Here is a 20,361-nt window from a genome sequence, read left to right on the forward strand (position 1 = left end):
GTGGGTGGGTTGGACAAAATTGTAGACAGCCAGAAAAATATGCATTTAATATTCGTGATTGATTATCCAAATGATGAATGATGAATCTAATATGTATTATAAATGTTGTGGTTGGAGTTTTAATGGGTATATGGCCCCCAGTAGATTCAGATTTCAAAGTATGGCAGCCATCTTTGGTGAATGAAGTTGAGGAAATGGGAAAATGTTCCATCCTCTACACATATTGCCCTATAATCTATTGACTAGTGCATTATTATTTATTTATTATTATTTTTTTTTTAATACAGATCTCAACATCTTTTTTAATTTGTGTTTCTGATGGGTTAGCTCCATCAGAATTGAAAATGGAAGCAATAACATATATGGATTGATGAGGAAGGAAAATGTAACCAAACTCATGCTTTGACATGAACAAAGTGACAAAATTAGAACCAAACTCAAACATCTTTAACAAAAGAAGTCAATCCCAGATTACACCAGAGACAAATAAAGCATGTCTTCAATTAGTGGAAGGTGTGAAGATGAGGAGTTGCTTGGACTGATGAACCCATGGTTTCACAACCACAACAACATCGTAACCCCCTTAGTCTGCACCTTCACCACTTCCTTGGCTGCTGTGGGTGGTGGTAGGGGAGCTCCAAATAAAATTTCAATGGATGAGCCTTCCACGATAAAGATCTTCAATGGGTACTCCTTCCTTCGACATGATCCTCAGTGGCTGCTCCTTTGTTTGATCAACCCATTCAGTAGTTGCTCCTTCCTTCAACAGATGCTGTAGTAGCTGCTCCTTCCTTGTAGGATCAACAGCATTTTTTTTTTTTTAAGAATAAAAGGGGTAAAATGATGAGAATGAACATTTATATAGATAGACACAACAGGGTCAAAATGGTCTTTTCTTGTTCTAAGCTAATGGTGTTATGCTTTGGGGGTGCAGTTGATATTATAAGTAAACTAGGGTATTATAAGACATAAGGTTTCAAATTAGGAGTGGTACAAGATAATTTTATAGAAAAAAAAAAGACTAGTATTCCTATCAAAGACCCATAGGCCAATTAGGATGGCAGTCCAAAGGCGCTTGTGCCTTGTCCCAACTCAAGGAAGGACGGCCTAGGAGAGGGGAGGGGAGGGGAAATATAAGATGTTTAGCATCTTATGGAGGTATCCGGACAAGTGAAATCTCCCTAGGACTTAAGCCAGTGCTCTACTTTATGTAAATGAGAGACCACAGGTCTACCAATACAAAAAAATCACCCCCTTCCAACTTTCTCTTTTTGAATGAGTGATCTAACAAAATTTCTCCCGACCTATAGGTATTGTGAATCTTTTTCCCTTTATAGGTTAAGGATGGCAATGGGGATGGGCAAGACAAAGATCAGCCACCTCGAACCACCCATACAAGATATTGACTCAACCTGCTCTAGTGGCGCACTCCATTAAACATGCTAAGACTTGTCAAATTTATGAGGTAATTGATGCAGATTAAGCCCCCAAGTGATTGTTTATTTATAGGGGAGTTTGATGATCCCAAGCTGATATTGAGAGGGAGGGATGAATCAAGGTCTTCAAAATTTTCCCAACACTACACCGAACATTCCCCTTTGCTAGTCGAACAATGATGACACTCAAACCTGAGACAAACCCACTCCCCAATACTGTTGATACTCACAGGAACACACTATAATAGCACTACTGTCACAACTAGCACACCCGGCCAAGAACTCATTTGCAATCTCAATATTCAGAACCACAACTACTGACATTGTCTTGACAATAACTGCATTGTTGACTGGTACATAAGAAAACACCGTTGGCTGGGTTGATACCAATTTTACCAACTATAGTTCGTACACACTCCTGCCTTTGAACAAGATTGATTATGCCTATCAAGAGTGTATACCTACTTTACAAAAGTACAATCATAGCACTTCTATCCAACGTAAAATATAACCAATCACAATATAGGGTTTTTACATGGTTTGACACATGCCTATTCCATGGAGCAATACCCACATTGGGTTTCGTGTATTATCCGAAACACTCCTCTTGATTTAGTTTTTAATAATACAAAACCAGGGCTACAACCTACTGCTTACAACTGCAACTGTAGAAGCATAGACACTAATAAGCATTTTATTAACAGCTTGTGAGTACACTCACTAAGCCCCCATACAATAATAAAAGGAAAATTCTCCAACCCTTATTCACATAGCCTAGGCATTCACCACACATAAACAAACCTAGCTAACTACAATAGTGAATTTAAGAAGAATTTTTTACCTTAGTGGATAGACCCCTTAAAGGAAACACTTTTCCGTTATCATCGTCATCTTCCTCAAGCTCTTGGAGATCCCAATGTTGAAGTTTGATGCTAGGAATATAAACTTAAGGCCAACGTGTGGTACAAACTTTGTGAAAATCGGCTCTAAAATTTTGTGGAAGTCTAAAGGGCCTCACCATGTGTTCGACAAAATGACAAGAGCTTTCACCACTTTGGCTGACCATGGCCGACATGTATACCTACTACCAGCTTCGGAAGGGATAGTTTTCTTCACGGCCCACCCTCACCTCACTACATTACCCTCCCGCCACTGCACTTAGAGCAAGACCACCGCCCCTACACTCCACATAGCTTGTAAGATTCCTGCCTTCATCTTTGTTCTGCAAGTTGCCACCCTCTGCACAGCCCTACTGCATATTCCCGCTCTGTTTTACACTCCTGACCTTAGCCTGCTACACAAACCTGGCTGCTCTAATATTTTGTTCGATCTGTTTGAGAGTTAGAGAGAGAGAGAGAGAGAGAGAGAGAGAGAGAGAGAGAGAGAGCAGGAAAAAAAAACTAATCGTCGTGAGCTAACCTCCCCTGCATCTTTAGTGAGAGAGAGGGAGAGAGAGAGAGAAGCTAAGAAATAAATAATAAATAAAAATTCTTACCGTGAAGTCATCTTGAGATCTCCTCCTCCTCCTCCTTCTTCTCTTTCTCCTTCTCTTTATACTCCTCCTCTCCTGCTCCTTTTTCTTATGCTTGCAGCCTTCTCTGCATCCTCTGTGAGAGAGAGAGAGAGAGAGAGAGAGAGAGAAAAGCTCAGGAATAATAAAAAATAAAAAATCTTACCGTGAAGTCATCTTCAGATCTCCTTTTCTTTCTCCTTCTCTCCTACTCATTTTTCTTATTTTTGTTAACGTCTTCGCTAAAGAAGAGGCAGGCATAAAGTGGGAAGTAAAAAACTTGGGTGGGCGTTTTTTATTTTGAAATTTCATCCATAGCCACGGTTATACAAAACCGTGACGTTAGTTAAATCACGTGCCACTTGTTATTGGTGCCCTAAAACTATATTGCCGCGGTTTAAATAAATTGCAGCTATATGTTCATATTTGTTTTTTGATAAATAGAATTTCATTCAATTAAAAAAGGAAGTGATACAAAGAGTTTGAATACCAAATAGCCAAAGTCAGGGAAATAAAAGATATGTATTACACAAGGTTTCAAAAGCAATCAGGTTGATAAACCAAAGAATGACATATGGTCCTATCATACATGTTATTGACGAGATCGATCGAGATAGGGAATGGACAAAGACAATAACCCTAGAAAGAGAATCAAAAATTCAGCAAACGAAGCACACCATTGTGAGCGTGAGAGTGATCAGCATAACGGAAAAGACCAACGCATCAACTTCATTTAGATAATAAAGTCCATTTTGTATGATGCATGCCAGATAAACTTCTTTGGTAACTCATATACAAACCAAACAAATAACTGGTACAATGGTAGGAAGCCAGGTAATGTCACAGTTTGCATGCGGCTCGAGGATTGCAACGATCTTCTCTGGCTACACCATCATCGTGGTCCAAATGGCCGTTTTAAAAGAAGCCATACAGATCAAGTATGTCACATCCCATGCACGAACGCAACTTACAAGACAATTGATTATATAACATCTGTCTTGGGGAGAATATAAAAAGAGAAAAAAGGGCATGTCCACGTGGCACTAGGGGGGCATGATACAGGGCCCCAAGTGGAGTGATGGGAGACATCATGATACAGTAACTCATCCAAACCTTAAACCCAAGGCTGCTCCTTTGCTTCATGTGCGTGCTAAGGCCCTTACCTTGGAGCTGTGCTGGGCATAATACTCCACCTGGACGAGACTTGCTGGTTGTCCCCATAGGCTAATGATGGTGCTATAAGGACTTCCTTCAACTCCATTAAACACCTCTTTAAACCAAAACCGCAATGACCGTAATGGACCCTTGCTGCCGTGGCCTTCACTTGGTTGTGCTGTTATGCTCTACATGGCCATTTTTCTGTGTGCGTGGCTCTCCCATTAGCAGATACAATTGTGAAAGGCTGCTTCAAAGCTACTATACCATTGCCTTTGTCGCCCCATGTGACCCACATGCAAGGCCATGTGACTCACCTGCTGCTTCACTCTTGCACTCCTTGACCCACGACATCTGCTATTTTACACCTCCTACTCTCACATGGGACTTGACCCCTTGCCAATGTGTGCTGCCACCTTAGATTACAATGCCACATCATCATGGATCTTCGTATATACATCCTTAATTGCTAACATGAAGTCAAAATGCATACTATCCATGATCTAAATATATAAACTCAGTCACTTCTCCATCCTTGTAACATCATTTAATTTATGTAACATCAATAGTTCAATACCATCGTGAGCATATCATAATCATCAATCACCATGACTATTGCATCACATGGCATCAATCCATATTATAGCATCATACACCCCATCAACTATCAACATACATGCAACCATCAACATACACATGCAACCACGAACTCTAATGCATCCCTATGTCACATGTTTATCCATTGTATTAAAGAATTATTTACCAAAAAAAACATGTGACGCAATGGATAAACATAGGCAGCCCATGGAAACAAATGATCACATATTTCTAAGATGTCCATTCGCAAAAGCTACATGGTTTGGTAGTCCACTTTCATTCATCGTCTCTGCTCAAGATGATCCAAAGATTCGCTCATGCTCCACATTGAGCCTATGTTTTTTCACTTGCTGGTTCTTTTGGATTGCTCGAAATGATTTTATTTTCAAGAAGAAGAATTGGACCCCGATTGATGTATCTCAAGCAGCCCTTCGTGCCTTTGAGGAGTTTTGGGAAGTAAATGGATTATTATGTAACATCCACCAACTCCAACTCAAACAAGCAGTATCAAGCTCCATCACATTGGATCCCTCCTCATCTGGGTGAGTGTAAAATTAATTGCGATGCAGCATTTGATCCTAACTCTGCTCGTGGAGGTTTGGGTGTGATTGCAAGGAGGTCATTCGGATCCCAATCTTTTGCCATTTCTTTCCTTGCTTTCTTTGCTACTGTTGGAACTGGCGAAGCTCTTGTAATCCGGCTTGGTCTTCTTCACTCGATTTAAGAGGGTATCACCAATGCTCGGGTTGTATCTGATTGTGAAACCATCATCAGCTTCATTAAAGATCCATCTCAAACGATGCAATTTGAAGTGCAACCAATCATCCACGACATTGTTCATCTATCCACCCAAATTACTGTGTGCAATTTTTACTTTATCCTTAGGGAGGCAAATGTTATCGTGCACTCCTTAGTCCAGAAAGCTCTATCCATGAGTGTTGAGAAAGCTTGCCAAACTCCATTCCTTAGTCCCATACTTTATATATAAATGAAGCCTTGTGTCAATTCACTCAATGGATCATCTTTTATCAAAAAAGAAAATTTCGAAAATAAGGGATAAGACGATGTATATTTATCCCTTCTATACCCTGTCGGAACGGGAGCCATGTGCATTGAATTGATGTTTTTGAACATCTAATGGTCCAAATTCTCTTCCATCCACTTGTCAAAAACACAGGGTACTTCGCCCACATGCTAGAATATTTTTGCCCAATTTTTAATAGTATTGAACATATCACCTTGGAGACTTGTGCTTTTATTTGGATAAAAAATGTATAGAGTTCCTTCACAATGATAACACACCCGCTCAATACTCTGCTTTGACACGAAACACGACTCAGAGTCAAAGAACACAGGCTCCATCCATGGATATCGGCACTCCTTCATGGTCTCTCTTGACATCAGTCTTACTTGCAGCGCTAACCCTCATCACCTTCTTCTTCTCAGCCCATCTCCGTCGGCGGCGACCAAACCCACCACCGGGTCCAAAACCATGGCCGATAATTGGAAATCTCAACCTCATAGGTCCTCTCCCTCACCGCTCCATCCACTCTCTCTCCCAACAATACGGTCCCTTAATCCAAATCCGTTTCGGTCCAATCCCCGTCGTGATCGCCTCCTCTGTTCCCATGGCTAAACAACTCCTCAAAATCCACGACCAAAGTTTCGCCTCTCGACCCAGAACCACAGCAGGCAAGCACACCATGTTCAACTACACCTCCATGACCTGGTCTTCCTACGGTCCCTTCTGGCGGCTTCTCCGGAAGATCTACCTTACAGAGCTCTTCACCCCCAAACGCCTCGAATCATACGAGAAAATTCGAATCGAAGAAATGGGGTTTCTTCTTAAAGGAATCTATAGTTCTTCCGGAAAAGAGATCACTGTGAAAACCCATCTTTGGAATGCTAATCTGAGCTTTATAAGTCGGATTGTAATGGGGAAGAAGTTTTCTGATAAGCCCATAGTGGCGTTGGAGGAGTTCAAGAAGATGTTTGAGGAATTGTTCTTCTTGAATGGGGTGATGGAGATTGGGGATTATTTTCCTTGGTTGGGTTTCTTGGATTTGAAGGGTTATGTGAAGCAGATGAAGGTGTTGGGGAAGAGATTTGATGGGCTTCTTGAAGAGGTGATTGGTGAGCATGAGATGAGGAGGAGAAGTGTGGAGGATTTGGGAGAGAAGGATATGGTGGATGTGTTGCTGCGGTTGGCTGATGATCCTAATCTGGAAGTGAAGCTCGATAGGACGGCTCTTAAGGGGATAACGCTGGTATGTTTTCTGAGTTTAATCGTCTCTGTTCCGATTCTTTTGTGGTCATCTTTCTAAACTTTGATCCATGTTTGAGGTATTGATATCGATATCGGGAAATTTGTATCCGTATCGGTATCACTAACCACAGACCCGATACCTAACCAATATGGTATCGTTGGAACGATACAGATTAAGGGGAAAGAAAAAAACTAAGTTTGTAGGAAAACCATGGGCAAACCTGTCCAATCTGGGCCGATACGTGCCCATCCATATCGAAGTTGTATCGGTTTCTGACATAGCCAGTACCAGATCTGGTACCGTGCACTAAATCCATGATCTGAAAGGGTAATTTGACATAAAAGATTGCTGCCAGGTTGCGTGGTGTTACGCCTAGACTCAAAGGGGACGAAATGACTACTCCACCTCCATGAAAATATAAAAATCCGAAGTCCCATGCTTGTTAATTCTTGGGTTTGGCATAAAAATTCTCTGTGGTGAGGTAGTGAGCAGCAGTGAGGACCCAATGGCTGGGTGCATGCCCGGCCCGTAGAGGATTTGAACTTTGTAGGCGCATGGTCTCATTGGCCCTGCGCTGGTGCAGGGACCATGCAGCTTGGCAGTGACCCCGGCCCCACCCTTTTCTTAATTACCAAGGCGCCGTTTGTTTGAAGAATAAAATGGGTGAGAAACTTCTAAGGGTGGGTCCCACATGTTGTGGATTGGATTGATAAGAACAAGAAAGAAAATAATGGAATATTCAATTTTTACTCGGTTGGGATTCCATGGAAAAGAGAGGAAATGGAGGCTGCGGTGGAATTCTATGGGAAAGAGATGAAATAAGAGAAGAGGGGAGGGGAGGGGAGGGGAGGGGAGGACACAACTACTTTTCCATGAAGTCCTACCAATTAGAAGTCCTACTAAAATTGATAGGACTTTGGAAGTGAATGGGGTGGGAAAAGTTAAGTGCCACATATGTAGGCAACAATTATTGCATTAAATCACCTTGTTTGGTAAGTTTTCCGCACCATTTATCTAAACACTCATATTTGTGGAAGCACAAGTTTCTCAACCTTTTTACCTTTTTCAGTTTCTCCGTCAAACAAACAGTGCCTCATATTTGAGGTCATTTGTTGGAAACAAGTACAAGTTTTTCATCATTTTTACTGTTTCCACTTTTCCTCGTCAAACGAACAGGGCTAAGGTTTTATGTTCTTGCCACTTGTAGACTTGGATGGATATGGTTGGATCTATATGTTGATGGACGACCAATATCAATCTCCTGAAAACCAGGGTTTTTTTTTTTTTTTTTTGATAGTTGGGCCCCAAGAAGAGTTGAACTCATGATCTCTTAATTTTTAGGTATTGGCCTTTGCCAACTAAGCAACTCACTTTGGGGTTAACCAGGGTGAATTTAAAGCTTCATAAAACTACAAAAATTATCGTAAAATCTTGCTTCAGTGGTATTTGAGGGTATACACGAGGGAAAATGATGCCTGGTATTCTCTCCTCCGTGATATGTGGGCCACTTGTATATGAAGCTTGCGGTGGTGGCCCTTTGTGCCACCATAGGCTTGGCATGTGAGATTCCATTCCACACCGATTTCATGTGGATCCCCTGCCCTTTTCATAATTTTGTTTCTTTGAATTCTTATATTTCCTTTCGAAAGAAAGTTTCCTGTCTAGAAGCGTGGCTGCCAAGCCTGTGCCCTTGTATATGTCTCTCTCCTCCCTCCTGTAAAATGACCTTCCTGCCTCCATAGATTGAACCAAAATGGTGGTGCTGGTTGGGTCTTGTGCAGGCATAGGAACGCTGATCACTCTCCCTTTCCTTTACATTTGAAGTAGTTGAGTATCGGTCCTCAATCATATTGAATCGTCTAGGTTGCTGATGTGGCAAATTGTGACAACTTAAAATGGCACAAATATTCATTACTCATATATGAGCCCTTTGGGTTTACACAGAGATCTTCCAGCCATATAGGTCTGTGACTGGAAAAAGAAAAGGGGAATTATTATTAGCACAACGGTCTGTTATTTTTCCAAATGTCTCAAGGTAATCTATTCTGCCATGTGGAGTGATGATATGTTCATTTCGATCGTTGGATAAAAAGTGGTTTAGATTAGCCATGTGTCAAATTTCAGAGTCTAAATAATCCTTTTTTGTTAGCACACAACCTCTATATGTCCATGTATTGTAACAACTTAATATGAGTTTGTTACCAAGGGCCATGCTTTCTAAAATAACCCTAGTCGTATACCTGGCCTAGTCTTGCTGAAGGAGAAGGTGTTTGTTTATCACTTTGGATGTGGAAAAATCCAGCCCCACCATTAAGTAAAGATCTCTCATTGTATGAAAAAACTTAGGGCCCGTTTGATTTTGTTTCTCCTCTTTCTGTGTCTAGAAATAGTAGAATCGGTTTTTGCTGTTTCTGCTTAGAAACGATTTTTGGAATTACAAAAATGTGTTTGATATTTCTATTTTCCGAAACGTTTTCAACAGTGTAGTTTGAGTTCAAGACATGAGTGAAGGCACGACGTTGTAGGAATGCAACTCACGAGTGAAGGCATGACGTTGGAGTTGTAGGTATGCTTCATGGAGATGAGCTTCAGAAGGATGCAGGCAATCTGAAACTGTGAGCTTTGAACAACCAGGTTGGAATCACTGCATGTGGAAAGCGAGAAGTTTCAACAACGGGTTGGGGTTTGGTTAGGTCGAGTGAAGTATTGGGTTTTTCACAATTTTTGTTGCTCCCACTTGTTTATAGAAACAAAAAAACAAGTCTACCTTGTTTCCCCATTCTTGTTTGTAAAAACAAGAATAGGCATAAATTTTTATCTATGTTTTCAAAAACAAGTGAAACGAAACAGAAAAATCAAAGGGTTTTTGGGGTGTTATTCCGTTTCTGAGCACAGAAAAACCGTTTCTAAAAACAAAATCAAACGGGCCCTTAGTATTCCATCAATTAACAAGTGGCAGCAGCCCTATGACAAACTCTGAGAAAGCTGTTTGAGGTGGTATGGTGTCATGTTTAACAGAGGCTTGGGGACGCCCCCAGTAAAGAGGAGTGATATGATAACTATTGAGAGAGCTAAAAGATTTAAAGACAGGCCTAAAATGACCATAGGAGAAATTGTGAGGAATGACATGTAGGGTCTAGGTCTTGTCCCTAGTATGACCTTGGATAAAGCATATTAGAGGGCCATGATACATGTAGCTGATCCCACGTAACTGAGTTTCTCCTATCTTGCTGGGTTGTGCCTCTTTCCTCTTACTTGCATTGTCTATATTTCATTTTTATCACATGTCTCTTTATCTTTTCCTTTTCTTATTCTCTTCATTTCTCATTTTATGTGGACCTCATTTTTCCTACTTTGTTTTGAATGGATCCTTGTACCCGACCCCATTAAGTTGGGATAGGGCTGAATTTGTTGTTCTTGTATAAAATAGAAGTGATCTTTGCACAAAGGCCGTCCTGAACTCAGTTGCAACTGAGAATTAATAATGTTCTTGCCCAATATACTCCTAACGAGCTCATAGACAATTGCAATGACTTTATTTTTTCTTGGTTTGATCCTTCAGGATCTACTAGCGGGTGGTACTGAGAGCTCTGTAGTCAGTGTGGAGTGGGCTCTCTCCGAGCTCTTGAAAAACCCAGAGACTTTGAGGCGAGCAACGGAAGAGTTGGATAGGGTGGTTGGGAGAGAAAGATGGGTTAAAGAGGATGACATCCCACACCTACAATACATGGATGCCATAGTGAAGGAGACAATGAGACTGCACCCAGTGTCACCGCTGCTCACACCGCATCAGGCTCAAGAAGATTGCGAAGTTGAGGGCTATACCATTCAAGCAGGAACCAGAGTACATGTCAGCACATGGACTATAGGGAGGGACCCAATGCTGTGGGATGCACCTGAAGAATTCCGTCCTGAGAGGTTCATTGGGAAAGCGATCGATGTGAGGGGACATGATTTTGAGCTATTGCCATTTGGATCGGGGAGGAGGATGTGCCCTGGCTATGTCCTTGGGTTAAAGATTATTCAGTCATACTTGGCTAACATCATACATGGGTTCCTATGGAAATTGCCGGATGAAATGCACCTTAAGGACTTGGACATGGATGAAGTTTATGGTCTCTCAACACCTAAAAAGATACCACTTGTTGCCATTGCTGAGCCTCGACTTCCAGCTCATCTATATTGTGGATGATCCTATTTCAGCTTGCACATCCTCCTGGCCTTGTTACCTAAGAAGTGCCTTGGAAGTACTCTGCTAACTGATCAGAGGCCAGCTTGTGTAGTTTTGTAGGTAACCAGAATCACTTTTCTAGTTTTTTTTCCCATTACAGTTGATATATTTCGATATAGACACTCCACTGAATCAAATATATTTTTCTGTGCTCATCTATCATTTACTCATTAGATTGTGGTGCAAATTATTTTCTGAACTTTTGGTTGTTTGTGATGGCTTCGAATATGTCGAGCGATTACGCTTGAGATGAAGTTCGATGGAAGAATAACTTTAGCTCCTGAAAAAGAGGGTTAGAGGTGTTTCCTAGTGCAGATACGTTGATTAAAGAATTCTGAGGGCTTCTCAGGTCCTGAAGAACAAAAGGAACCATGTAAATGAAGAAAATGCTGCTTTCCATTGCAATTTTCACTACTAATAAGAACATTAAAATAGTAGACTTTCGGGGCAACATTTCGTACCTCTTTTGTTACAGCAATTAGTAAAAAGTTGACACTTCCTTGTTGCAACCAAATTTGGTTTGTAAGAAAATGTCTGAGAAAGCTGCACCCACTGAATTACCTTCTATTACAAGAAATAGTGGATGACTAGATGAAAGAAAAAATCAGAAAATGCTATTAACCTGTAGCTCACAAAAATTCAGAGCAACCCCACTTTATGATCAATACATTGCATCACCAAGCAGCAACTTGCCAGCTTTCCTCAATATAATAGCCTTAGGAAGCAGCTTTTCCCAATAACTTCATCATGGTTACCTGTTTCAGACTTTGATACGCCTTAAAGCAGCGTACGCTATTAACCTATATCCCACAAACATGAAAACCAATGCGCCGATGCTAACAATTGGATGGATTTGTCGTTCCAAATCTTCCTCCACAAACCTGCAACTTGAGCTGTACCTATTGCTCCCTTGTGAGCAACCCAATAGAAACCAGATTGAGCGGCCTTCCCCGTATTGAATATAGATGAAGAGCTTATAGCAGTAGAATGTATTTGAAGTATACTTGATCCAGGCCATGCAAGCAGGTACCTTGTGCACATAAAAGCCACCTGTGAGCACAAATGCCAGCATTGTAACTGTAACAACCGTTGACGCCTGTTTGGCATCCATGATGATCGCACCAAGTGCAAGGCCCAGCCCCTGAGCCACCAGGACATAGCCTAGCAAGACTGTCAATGTCGAAAGGAATGCTCCCAGCTCAGGCTTTAAACCAGTCATCCAATAAACAATGGTGGTGAATACTGTAGGCAAAATGAGCTCCATAGGTATATCTCCCACAACTCTAGCCATGAAGTAAGAGGATAGAGTGTACATGCCAGAGGACCGCTCCTTCATGAAGATGGCACGTTCTTGAGGGAACGTGAAAACAGAGTTGAATGCAGGGAATACACCCCAGAAGATGGAAATGAAAAAGAGGAGGCCAAGACGGTCCTGAATGTCGCGAATGTCAGAGTGCCACCACATGCCACCAGCTAATACTGCAGCTACTATAACTTGGAAGACTTTTAGTGAGTTGAATGATTCATGCCTCCTCTCCTTTAGGCTTCTCTGGACTAGGATAGTGAATTGGTTGAACCAACTACTGCTGCTGCCACTATGAATACTTCTTTGAGTTTCTTTGTTTGGTGACTTTGATCCATGGCTCTCAAAGGCCACTCTGTTTTTCACTCCATTAGTCATGATAGGGCTTGTATCCAGGCAGCCAGCCTTCACATTGGGACCTATCAAATTGTTGTATGAGGAGATGAGAGTTTGCTTTAAGTTGGGTTTTTCTGTCTCACTAATGCCGTCGGGTTGAAAAACTCCTGCAAAGTATTGCACAATGTATTAGTATCTACATTTTTCCAACATAATGTTGATTATGAGATTACAACTGCGACAATGATAAATGAAAACAATAACAGAGTGCAGCACTAGCTAGTATTGATAGTCCATTAACAGAGTAGTACCAAATTACTAATACTTAAACCTTGCTTTCTGCTTCTTAGTAAGAGAGACCCTTCTCTCCTCTTTATTACAAGGTTTCTTACTTGGGATAATATTTAGAATGATAGGGTGGGTGGGGGGGGGGGTGTTGGTGTTTTATAGTTACTGTATGAGTTTGTGATATGAACCTTAGGAATAATATTCCTCATGCTTATGCTCATCAAGAACTTAATTATTTCCATCAACAACAATGGGGTAATTGGTAAAATTGGTATGATAAGAGAACTGCTAAGGAGACTGCCTTTGGATCACAAGCAAATCTTGCAAGTGAATTGTAAGGAATATACCCTAGTTCAGAGTACAGTTCAATCATAGGTTGTCAAAGGATGAGTGTGGTCTCTCCATAGAATTGTTCTTTTTCTGTTGGTCCAATCCTAGTCCCTACCCTTGCAGTTGGAATCAGTACACCTAGATAGATTTCTAGTCTAATTTGGTTCCAAATAAGAAGGATTTGATAGAAACCATGATGAAAGGCAGTACCCTCAACATTGCCTCTATGAAATGAAACAACCTTCATTGTTTCTTAAGAGGAAAAGAGCTAAAAAAATCTAATCAATCCCATTTTTTCAAATTGTAACAAAAAGAGATTAATGATAATGATAGTAATAATTGACATCAACAACAACAGCAGCAACAGATGAAACAAAGTGACAGCATGAGCACTAAACCATTTTTTTTTTTTTTTTTATTTCTTTCGATAAGTTGTATATTCGTATTGAAAGAGGAAAAAGATAGAGACATACTTATCATCTAATCTCATGTTAGCAAGTAATTGCCAGCCGGCCAGAGTCTATAGATCAATGGAGGAATGATCATCCACTGATATTGGTTGTAGCTGGATCAGGCCACTTAGTTTTCCTTTTATAGTGGAGTTTCTCTTTCTGAAGTGATCAACAATAGATATAATATATATATATATATATATATATATAGAAAAGCACACATTATATGATAATTAATGGATTAAACAAAGCATTGTACTATTTATTTATTTATTTATTTTCATCATTGGGTCCCACACAAGTGGCAAATTTTCTTTGTTCACCAATCAGAATTCGACACTTTAACATAATCATGACAAGATATTATCTTGAAAATCTTGATTAAGATGGAATGGATCACGCATTTCTAAACCCGACAATGTAATCACTTTTAAGATCAATTTAGCTTTAATAATACATTTAGTGCATTCTCCATGTCATCAATCTCTCCAGATCCTGATTTTTAACTAAATATTTTCCAGTAATCAATGTTTCCATATAGAGGCTTAATGGTTGGTTCTATTTAACATAGACCCATTGAATGCAACAAAATCACTAGTTTAAGGGTATTTTAGACACTTTGTATGTAGAGGAATGACTAATTATTCTAATACATGGTGTATTGCTTCAGATCACGAATTCTCTTAACCATTATCCTTAATATATAACATTAAGATTGATGACTTGGATCAATTGGATCAAAATTATGTAAGTTTTACTGAATCAACTTATGAGATGTACCATTTCAGACTAATTAAGTTTGTCAATGTGCACAAGGTTTATTCAACTAAGTTCTGAACCAATTCATCCACTTTGAAAACACAGAGTAGCTAGTACCAATTCTAAAAAAAAAAAAAAAGAGCAGCAAGTACCAACATTCTTTAACTAGGGACTCCCTTTTATCTCTCTGCTCTTCCCTTTATAAACATTCGAGGCTCTCACAATCTGAGTTTTGCTGGATTTTTAAGGTGATGGCTATTATCACTTACTTCATCTGGCCCTACAGGAATCAAATCTTCTTTATTAAATCAAAACCTAATCCAAGTTGGATTTGCACAATTGTAATTGTGTCTTCTCCCACCTTAGTCTCATTGGTGTACTGTATTTCCTTCTCTTACTTGCATTTTATCTAACTTTCCTCTCTTAAGTTCATCTTTGATTAGCAATACAAATTGTGACACCTAAGAAAACAGTAAGTGTACCAGATTGGTGTAGGAGATTGATGAGGTGTCCCTACCAAGATATGGCAAGTATCAAGGGTATTGAGAGATAGGTAAAAGTGTGTAAATTTTAACCCCACATTGCCTAAAGGAGGTTGAGAGGTTAGTTGATAACCTCTAACCTCCTTTACATAGTACAACATATTTTAAAGCTTTGAAATCCATTGACCAAAAAATACAATATTATACCAAGGTTAATGGAACCAAGGCATTACGTTATACAAGTTCTTTCAGTGACTACTCTTATTTTGGTGCATAGCAAAATTATTTTTTTATTAATTTTCTAAACCTTTATATATAAGCCATAATAAGTTCTCTAATTTCCCTATGATACATCCTACCAAGCATTTAGTGCTCTTCACTAGAAAAGCAAAAGATTACTAACTAAAGATTCTGATAACTTTGTAGATAGCTTTAGTTTTCAATAGAAATTTATTTTTCATAAACATCATTAGCATCCATATGGCACAAAATCATTGGATGGTGACCCAATATAGATAAGAAATTCCATGGAAAAGCCTAACGACTGCCAGCTGAGGCTAAGCAGTCAAAGGGGTCTCTAAAAGATATTCCATTTTCCAAACACACGTGGTGGTGGGAAAAAACATAGAAAAAGAAAATGCTGTTCCTCTCCATGAGGGTGGTGGCTTAAGTCTCCGACCATGATAAGGAAGGACTTCATGTCCTCTTCTGCCTAACCCTTTCTTACCCTCTTCCATCTTTCCCTCCCTTGAAACACTTTTAAAATGTAGTTTTCAGAAGAAAAATCAGTGCCTATGACTCATACCACAATGAAGTTTAACCTTTCTTCGTTAATAAGATGCTTTCTCACGCAACCTCTGAGGTCACCACGTAATTACTACGATGGTGTTTGAAGAAATTCCTCAATGGTAGCTAATCAGCTTCTCATCTTCTCATCTTCTACCCTTATAATTTAAAATGACAATGAACAAAAGCCACACCCCACAAAAATTATAAGATATATCATGGAAAGGGACGTATCCCACCTTAGCCTCATACCTCATATATCTCTAGTAAGAGTGTTGCTTAAGAACCTATTAATAAAGGCCTTTTACTTTATAATGAGTAAGGGGTTAAAAGTGAATTCAAAGAGGAAGTGAATTACTTCATTTTTTCAGCTATGAATCTAGGTAGTGGTAACAAATTTTCCATATGTACTAGGTGACCCCTACACAAAGAATCTAGTCACATAAATCTGATGGTTGAGATCGATCTTGTTTGTTTATATGTAAGCATATACTTTCAAAATATTTTTCCCCTAAGGGAGATTAGAAATAGAATGATTTATGAAGAATCACTAGTGGTCTTACTATTGAGTGACTGTTGGATTAAGAAGAATAAACTATATAATGGTGACCTTGTTTGTTTTTTGGGTAAAGAAACTTCTATTCATGAAAACGAGCAAGGCTTGTAGTTTCTGAATTTTAGTATTTTATCAACCACAGAGTGGAAATAGGCCAAATTGTCCTATTTGAAACAGACATGAACCTTATGAGCCTCATGACTAAGGAGTTAGCTACAAAGTGGCACTCCTTAAGAATAAATTGAAAACTACAATAGAAATAAGAAGAAATATGAGACATGTCCACCATAAACTTTTAAAAGGAATAGATGTGCTCTCCCTGTGATGTAGGTGTATAGCTTTCAACAATCGAAAAATGTGGTCAAAAGACTCTACATAATGCTGATTCACCTAATTAAACTCACACTGACAAGTACCCCCATGATGCTAATGAGTTAAAAATAAGTGCCATTAGTCTAAAGATTGGTTTTTTTTTTTTTTTAGCATGCAGCCAATAGGGTTTGATTTCTTTACAATAATAGATTTAAAATAATCTTAACACGACAATAATAGTAAACCAAACTTTATGGTCCTTTCAAAAGAGATATGTGGAGAAAACGAGCAACTAATTGATAAATAAATGAAACTGATAAGAAAGTGGGGAAAGTTGTAACTCATCTAGAAATTTATCTAGAACAACCTAAGTTGTACAACGTCTCTAGGTGGTGACTCCGTTTTTTCCTTAGCTTGATACACTTATCACAACCCAAAAGCACTTATTTCCTAAAATTCTATACAAACCAAAATCAATGTTCAAATTGGAAAGCAAGGCGACTAAAAAGCAACAAGGGCAATTGCTCTAACATTAGTGGTAGGATGACAGTTTACATTATGAACTTTTATTTTTTGAGAAAAATTTCTTGCACTAAAGGGTTTGTTCGCTGTTGCTTTCACCTAAAAGTTCAAATTGATAGGAAAGGACAACGTGGATATATACGTCAACAAGGTGAAAGGAAATCAATGGCCATCATTGACCATAAATGTCTGCCACCTTATCTAGAAATGATGGCTGATACCCTACTATTAAGGGATACTCCTCTAAATACGATTCAAAGATCTCATTCTTCCTTGATCTTCGTAGAAGGAAAACTAACCCTATTTTTTTTCTTGACCAATTATGTTAGTACCCAAATTCTAGCAACATGGACCATGAAATCAATGATGCTTGAATTTAATGCCATTAAAATGGTGGAATATAAATAAATATGGTAGAAAGAACACTGCCAATCTCATGTAGGCAACATCGATTTGTGAGATTAATAGAAAAATGTGTGAGACTATCTTTAACCCTCAAAACAAAGATAATATGATCTTTTTGCATCCGTCAACCCCAACCCCCGAGAGTAAACAACACCGGACGGGGGAGTTCTTTTTCCCAATAAGAGATATATAAAGGATATAAAAAGAAAAAATGAAACAAAAACATTAAGAGAAGACCTATGGTAGCGTATCCATTGTCTGTTTAAAGTTCCATTATCTCGTCACGTGTCTCCTCTTCAGAAGCCCAGAGTCCCACCATGAAACCTTATGATAATATAGAGGAGACAACTTGAACGACACTGCAGTCCCATTTTCACTTATTCTGGACCCACAATAGTATCTCTTCTAAGAGTGTGACACGTAAATGATGAGATCGAGATAGAAAGGGGGATAGATAAACAAATTGACACGTGGACATGCAACAGAGCATAATTTCCCCCACTAACAGACCAGTTGGCTTATCTCACGTGGGGTCTCGCTTCATCACCATTGGATAGGAATATATGGTGGACCCATGAAATATATTTATTCCAGAGAACCAGACAACCCACCTGGATGTCCCACCCACTAACGTTTTACAAAATCAATATTCCGAGTCAGACCAACTCAGACCAACTGAATCAACGAGTCCAACCTGGCTTCATGTGGTATTACTATACAAATGATATAAAAGAAGGTATTACGAAAGGGGAACGTACCATTTGCGAGGTCGACGAGGAAATCGGCCGGGTTGACAGGGAACGACGGCGAGAACCCGATTGACCTGAAATAATCCATGGCATCGGATGCCTTGCCGTAGTAAATACTCCTTCCTTCGGACAAGACGAGTACCGAGTCGAACATCTGGTAAACTCGGCTGGATGGCTGGTGCATGGACGTGACGATGGTCTTACCCTTCTGAGCCAAAGACCCCAATGCCGACACTAACCGGTGTGCACCCGTTGAGTCTAACCCCGAGGTGGGCTCGTCCAGTAATAGCAAACTCGGATTTAACAGCATCTCATGTCCAATACTGACTCGCTTCCTCTCCCCACCCGACACTCCTCTAATGAAGTTATTCCCTATTATTGTGTTCTCACATTTTCCTAGTCCGAGTTCTGTTAACACCGACTCGGCAACTCGGATTTTCTCTTTCTTGGACAACGAGTCTGGTAGTCGAAGTAACGAGCAGAAGACTAGGGTTTCACGGACGGTGAGGTGAGGGTAGAGGACGTCGTCTTGGGTGACGTACCCGGTTCGTCTCTGAATTGCTTTGTTGAGTTTCTGGTCGTTGTCGAGAACCGTTCCGGTTAGACCTGGACCATGGAGTCTACCTGCAAGAGCATTGAGAAGGGTCGATTTTCCACTTCCGGAGGGGCCAAGGATGGCTAGGATCTCTCCTGGAGAAACCATCCCTGTAATCCCATTTAGGATAGTTCGTTCCTCGGAAGTGCCCGTGGTCTGGCCTTTTCCGTTTGGACCACCCAGAATTCTTCGAACGCTGCTACTGCTGCTGTTCTTGCTCTCCAGCTTTACACGGTAACAGATGTCAAAGAACTGCAAGAAAGAACAGAACAAAGTCAACACTTACACATGACAGTGGTCAACCCTATCTAGTCGTCTTCATAGTTTCACAGTTGGACTTAGGAGTTAAGGAGTTAAGGTAACTCTCTCTCTCTCTCTCTCTCTCTCTCTCTCTCTAGAGCTCTGTGTATCCATAAACCCGTTTGAAATTTTGAAGTGAGATATGAAAAAGAAAGCTAAAAGAAGCAAAGTGAGGTCTTGTACCTTGAGGGTGATGGGATAGCAGGAAGACATTACAGACTCCAAATATGGACAATTCTTTGTTATTTCAGAGCCATTTGGTGATCTTTCATTTGGGCTTTCTCTTCCACCAACCATAGGCATTTCTTTTCTCTGTCTGTGTGTCTGCAAGTAAAAGAGAAGGAGGAGGAGACAAGATAAATATAAAAGAAGATACTGACACTTAAAACATTTAGAAATGGAGAAGCGTTGATTCCCCTGGTTTTGATAAGAGAGAGAGAGAGAGAGAGAGAGAGAGAGAGAGAGAAGAAGAAGCTTCGAAGTTGAAAAGATGAGCCAGAAAGGGAGACGCCTGAAGCGTCGAACTACCTCTATTTATTTAGTTTTAGGGCCCTATTGCTTGCCACGTCAAACTAGACGACCGTAGCAAATTTAGCTCCACGCCATGAGCAAGGGCCGTTTGTTTGACATATAAAAAGGGGTGCGAAATTTGTGATGGTGGATTCCATATGTTGTGAGTTAAGTTGGTAAGAAAGATAATTAAAAATAAAAAAGTAAAAAATAAAATAGAATAAGTATTTTTTGATATAATGAAATTTAAAAAAGAAATGGTGATGAGGGGAGATTCTACGTGAGAGAGATATATACGAAATGAACTTTTCTATATTGAGTAGTAGGGTGGAAAAAAAAAATGGAAATACCACATTCCCAAATAAGATTAATTGCATTTAATTAGATTGTTTGTCACTCCACTTTGTTAAATACTAATATTTGTGGTAATTTGTAAGAAACAAATACAAATATTTGTGTGCTTCATCATAGAATATCCAT

The 20,361-nt window shown here is 39.7% G+C and overlaps 2 protein-coding genes and 1 long non-coding RNA gene across 4 annotated transcripts; 1 reads left to right on the top strand and 2 right to left on the bottom strand.

Moving 5' to 3' along the window:
* Window positions 1-425: 425 nt before the first annotated feature.
* Window positions 426-3,124, bottom strand: LOC122084037. Of its 2 annotated transcripts, none has more exons than XR_006141812.1 (3): window positions 3,113-3,124; window positions 2,278-2,766; window positions 426-791 (listed from the first exon to the last, which is right to left on the bottom strand). It is a non-coding gene; the product is annotated as an uncharacterized LOC122084037 (long non-coding RNA). The 2 variants fall into 2 exon arrangements; XR_006141811.1 differs by lacking the exon at window positions 3,113-3,124 and adding an exon at window positions 2,932-2,992.
* Window positions 3,125-5,748: 2,624 nt separating this feature from the next.
* On the top strand, window positions 5,749-11,353 carry LOC122084035 (trimethyltridecatetraene synthase-like). Its single transcript, XM_042652030.1, has 2 exons — window positions 5,749-6,965; window positions 10,528-11,353. Exons 1-2 carry the CDS (start codon window positions 6,063-6,065, stop codon window positions 11,155-11,157), a joined length of 1,533 nt encoding a protein of 510 aa, XP_042507964.1. The 5' UTR covers window positions 5,749-6,062; the 3' UTR covers window positions 11,158-11,353.
* A 221-nt stretch (window positions 11,354-11,574) lies between these two features.
* Window positions 11,575-19,872, bottom strand: LOC122084034 (ABC transporter G family member 25-like). Its single transcript, XM_042652028.1, has 3 exons — window positions 19,555-19,872; window positions 18,486-19,323; window positions 11,575-13,002 (listed from the first exon to the last, which is right to left on the bottom strand). The coding sequence occupies exons 1-3, from the start codon at window positions 19,672-19,674 to the stop codon at window positions 11,957-11,959; spliced, it is 2,004 nt and encodes a 667-aa protein (XP_042507962.1). The 5' UTR covers window positions 19,675-19,872; the 3' UTR covers window positions 11,575-11,956.
* Between the last annotated feature and the right edge of the window lie 489 nt (window positions 19,873-20,361).

Source organism: Macadamia integrifolia, chromosome 7, assembly GCF_013358625.1.
Source record: "Macadamia integrifolia cultivar HAES 741 chromosome 7, SCU_Mint_v3, whole genome shotgun sequence".
NCBI classification, from domain to species: Eukaryota; Viridiplantae; Streptophyta; class Magnoliopsida; order Proteales; family Proteaceae; genus Macadamia; species Macadamia integrifolia.

What these genes read in the sequence shown, in the direction of transcription:
- LOC122084035 (XM_042652030.1), top strand. Translation starts at nt 6,063, where the DNA reads ATGGATATCGGCACTCCTTCATGGTCTCTCTTGACATCAGTCTTACTT. An exon ending in CTCTTAAGGGGATAACGCTG is followed by an intron (nt 6,966 to 10,527) that starts GTATGTTTTCTG and finishes TTGATCCTTCAG; the next exon opens with GATCTACTAGCGGGTGGTAC.
- LOC122084034 (XM_042652028.1), bottom strand. Translation starts at nt 19,674, where the DNA reads ATGCCTATGGTTGGTGGAAGAGAAAGCCCAAATGAAAGATCACCAAAT. An exon ending in GCTATCCCATCACCCTCAAG is followed by an intron (nt 19,324 to 19,554) that starts GTACAAGACCTC and finishes TCTTTCTTGCAG; the next exon opens with TTCTTTGACATCTGTTACCG. An exon ending in CCTCGTCGACCTCGCAAATG is followed by an intron (nt 13,003 to 18,485) that starts GTACGTTCCCCT and finishes AATACTTTGCAG; the next exon opens with GAGTTTTTCAACCCGACGGC.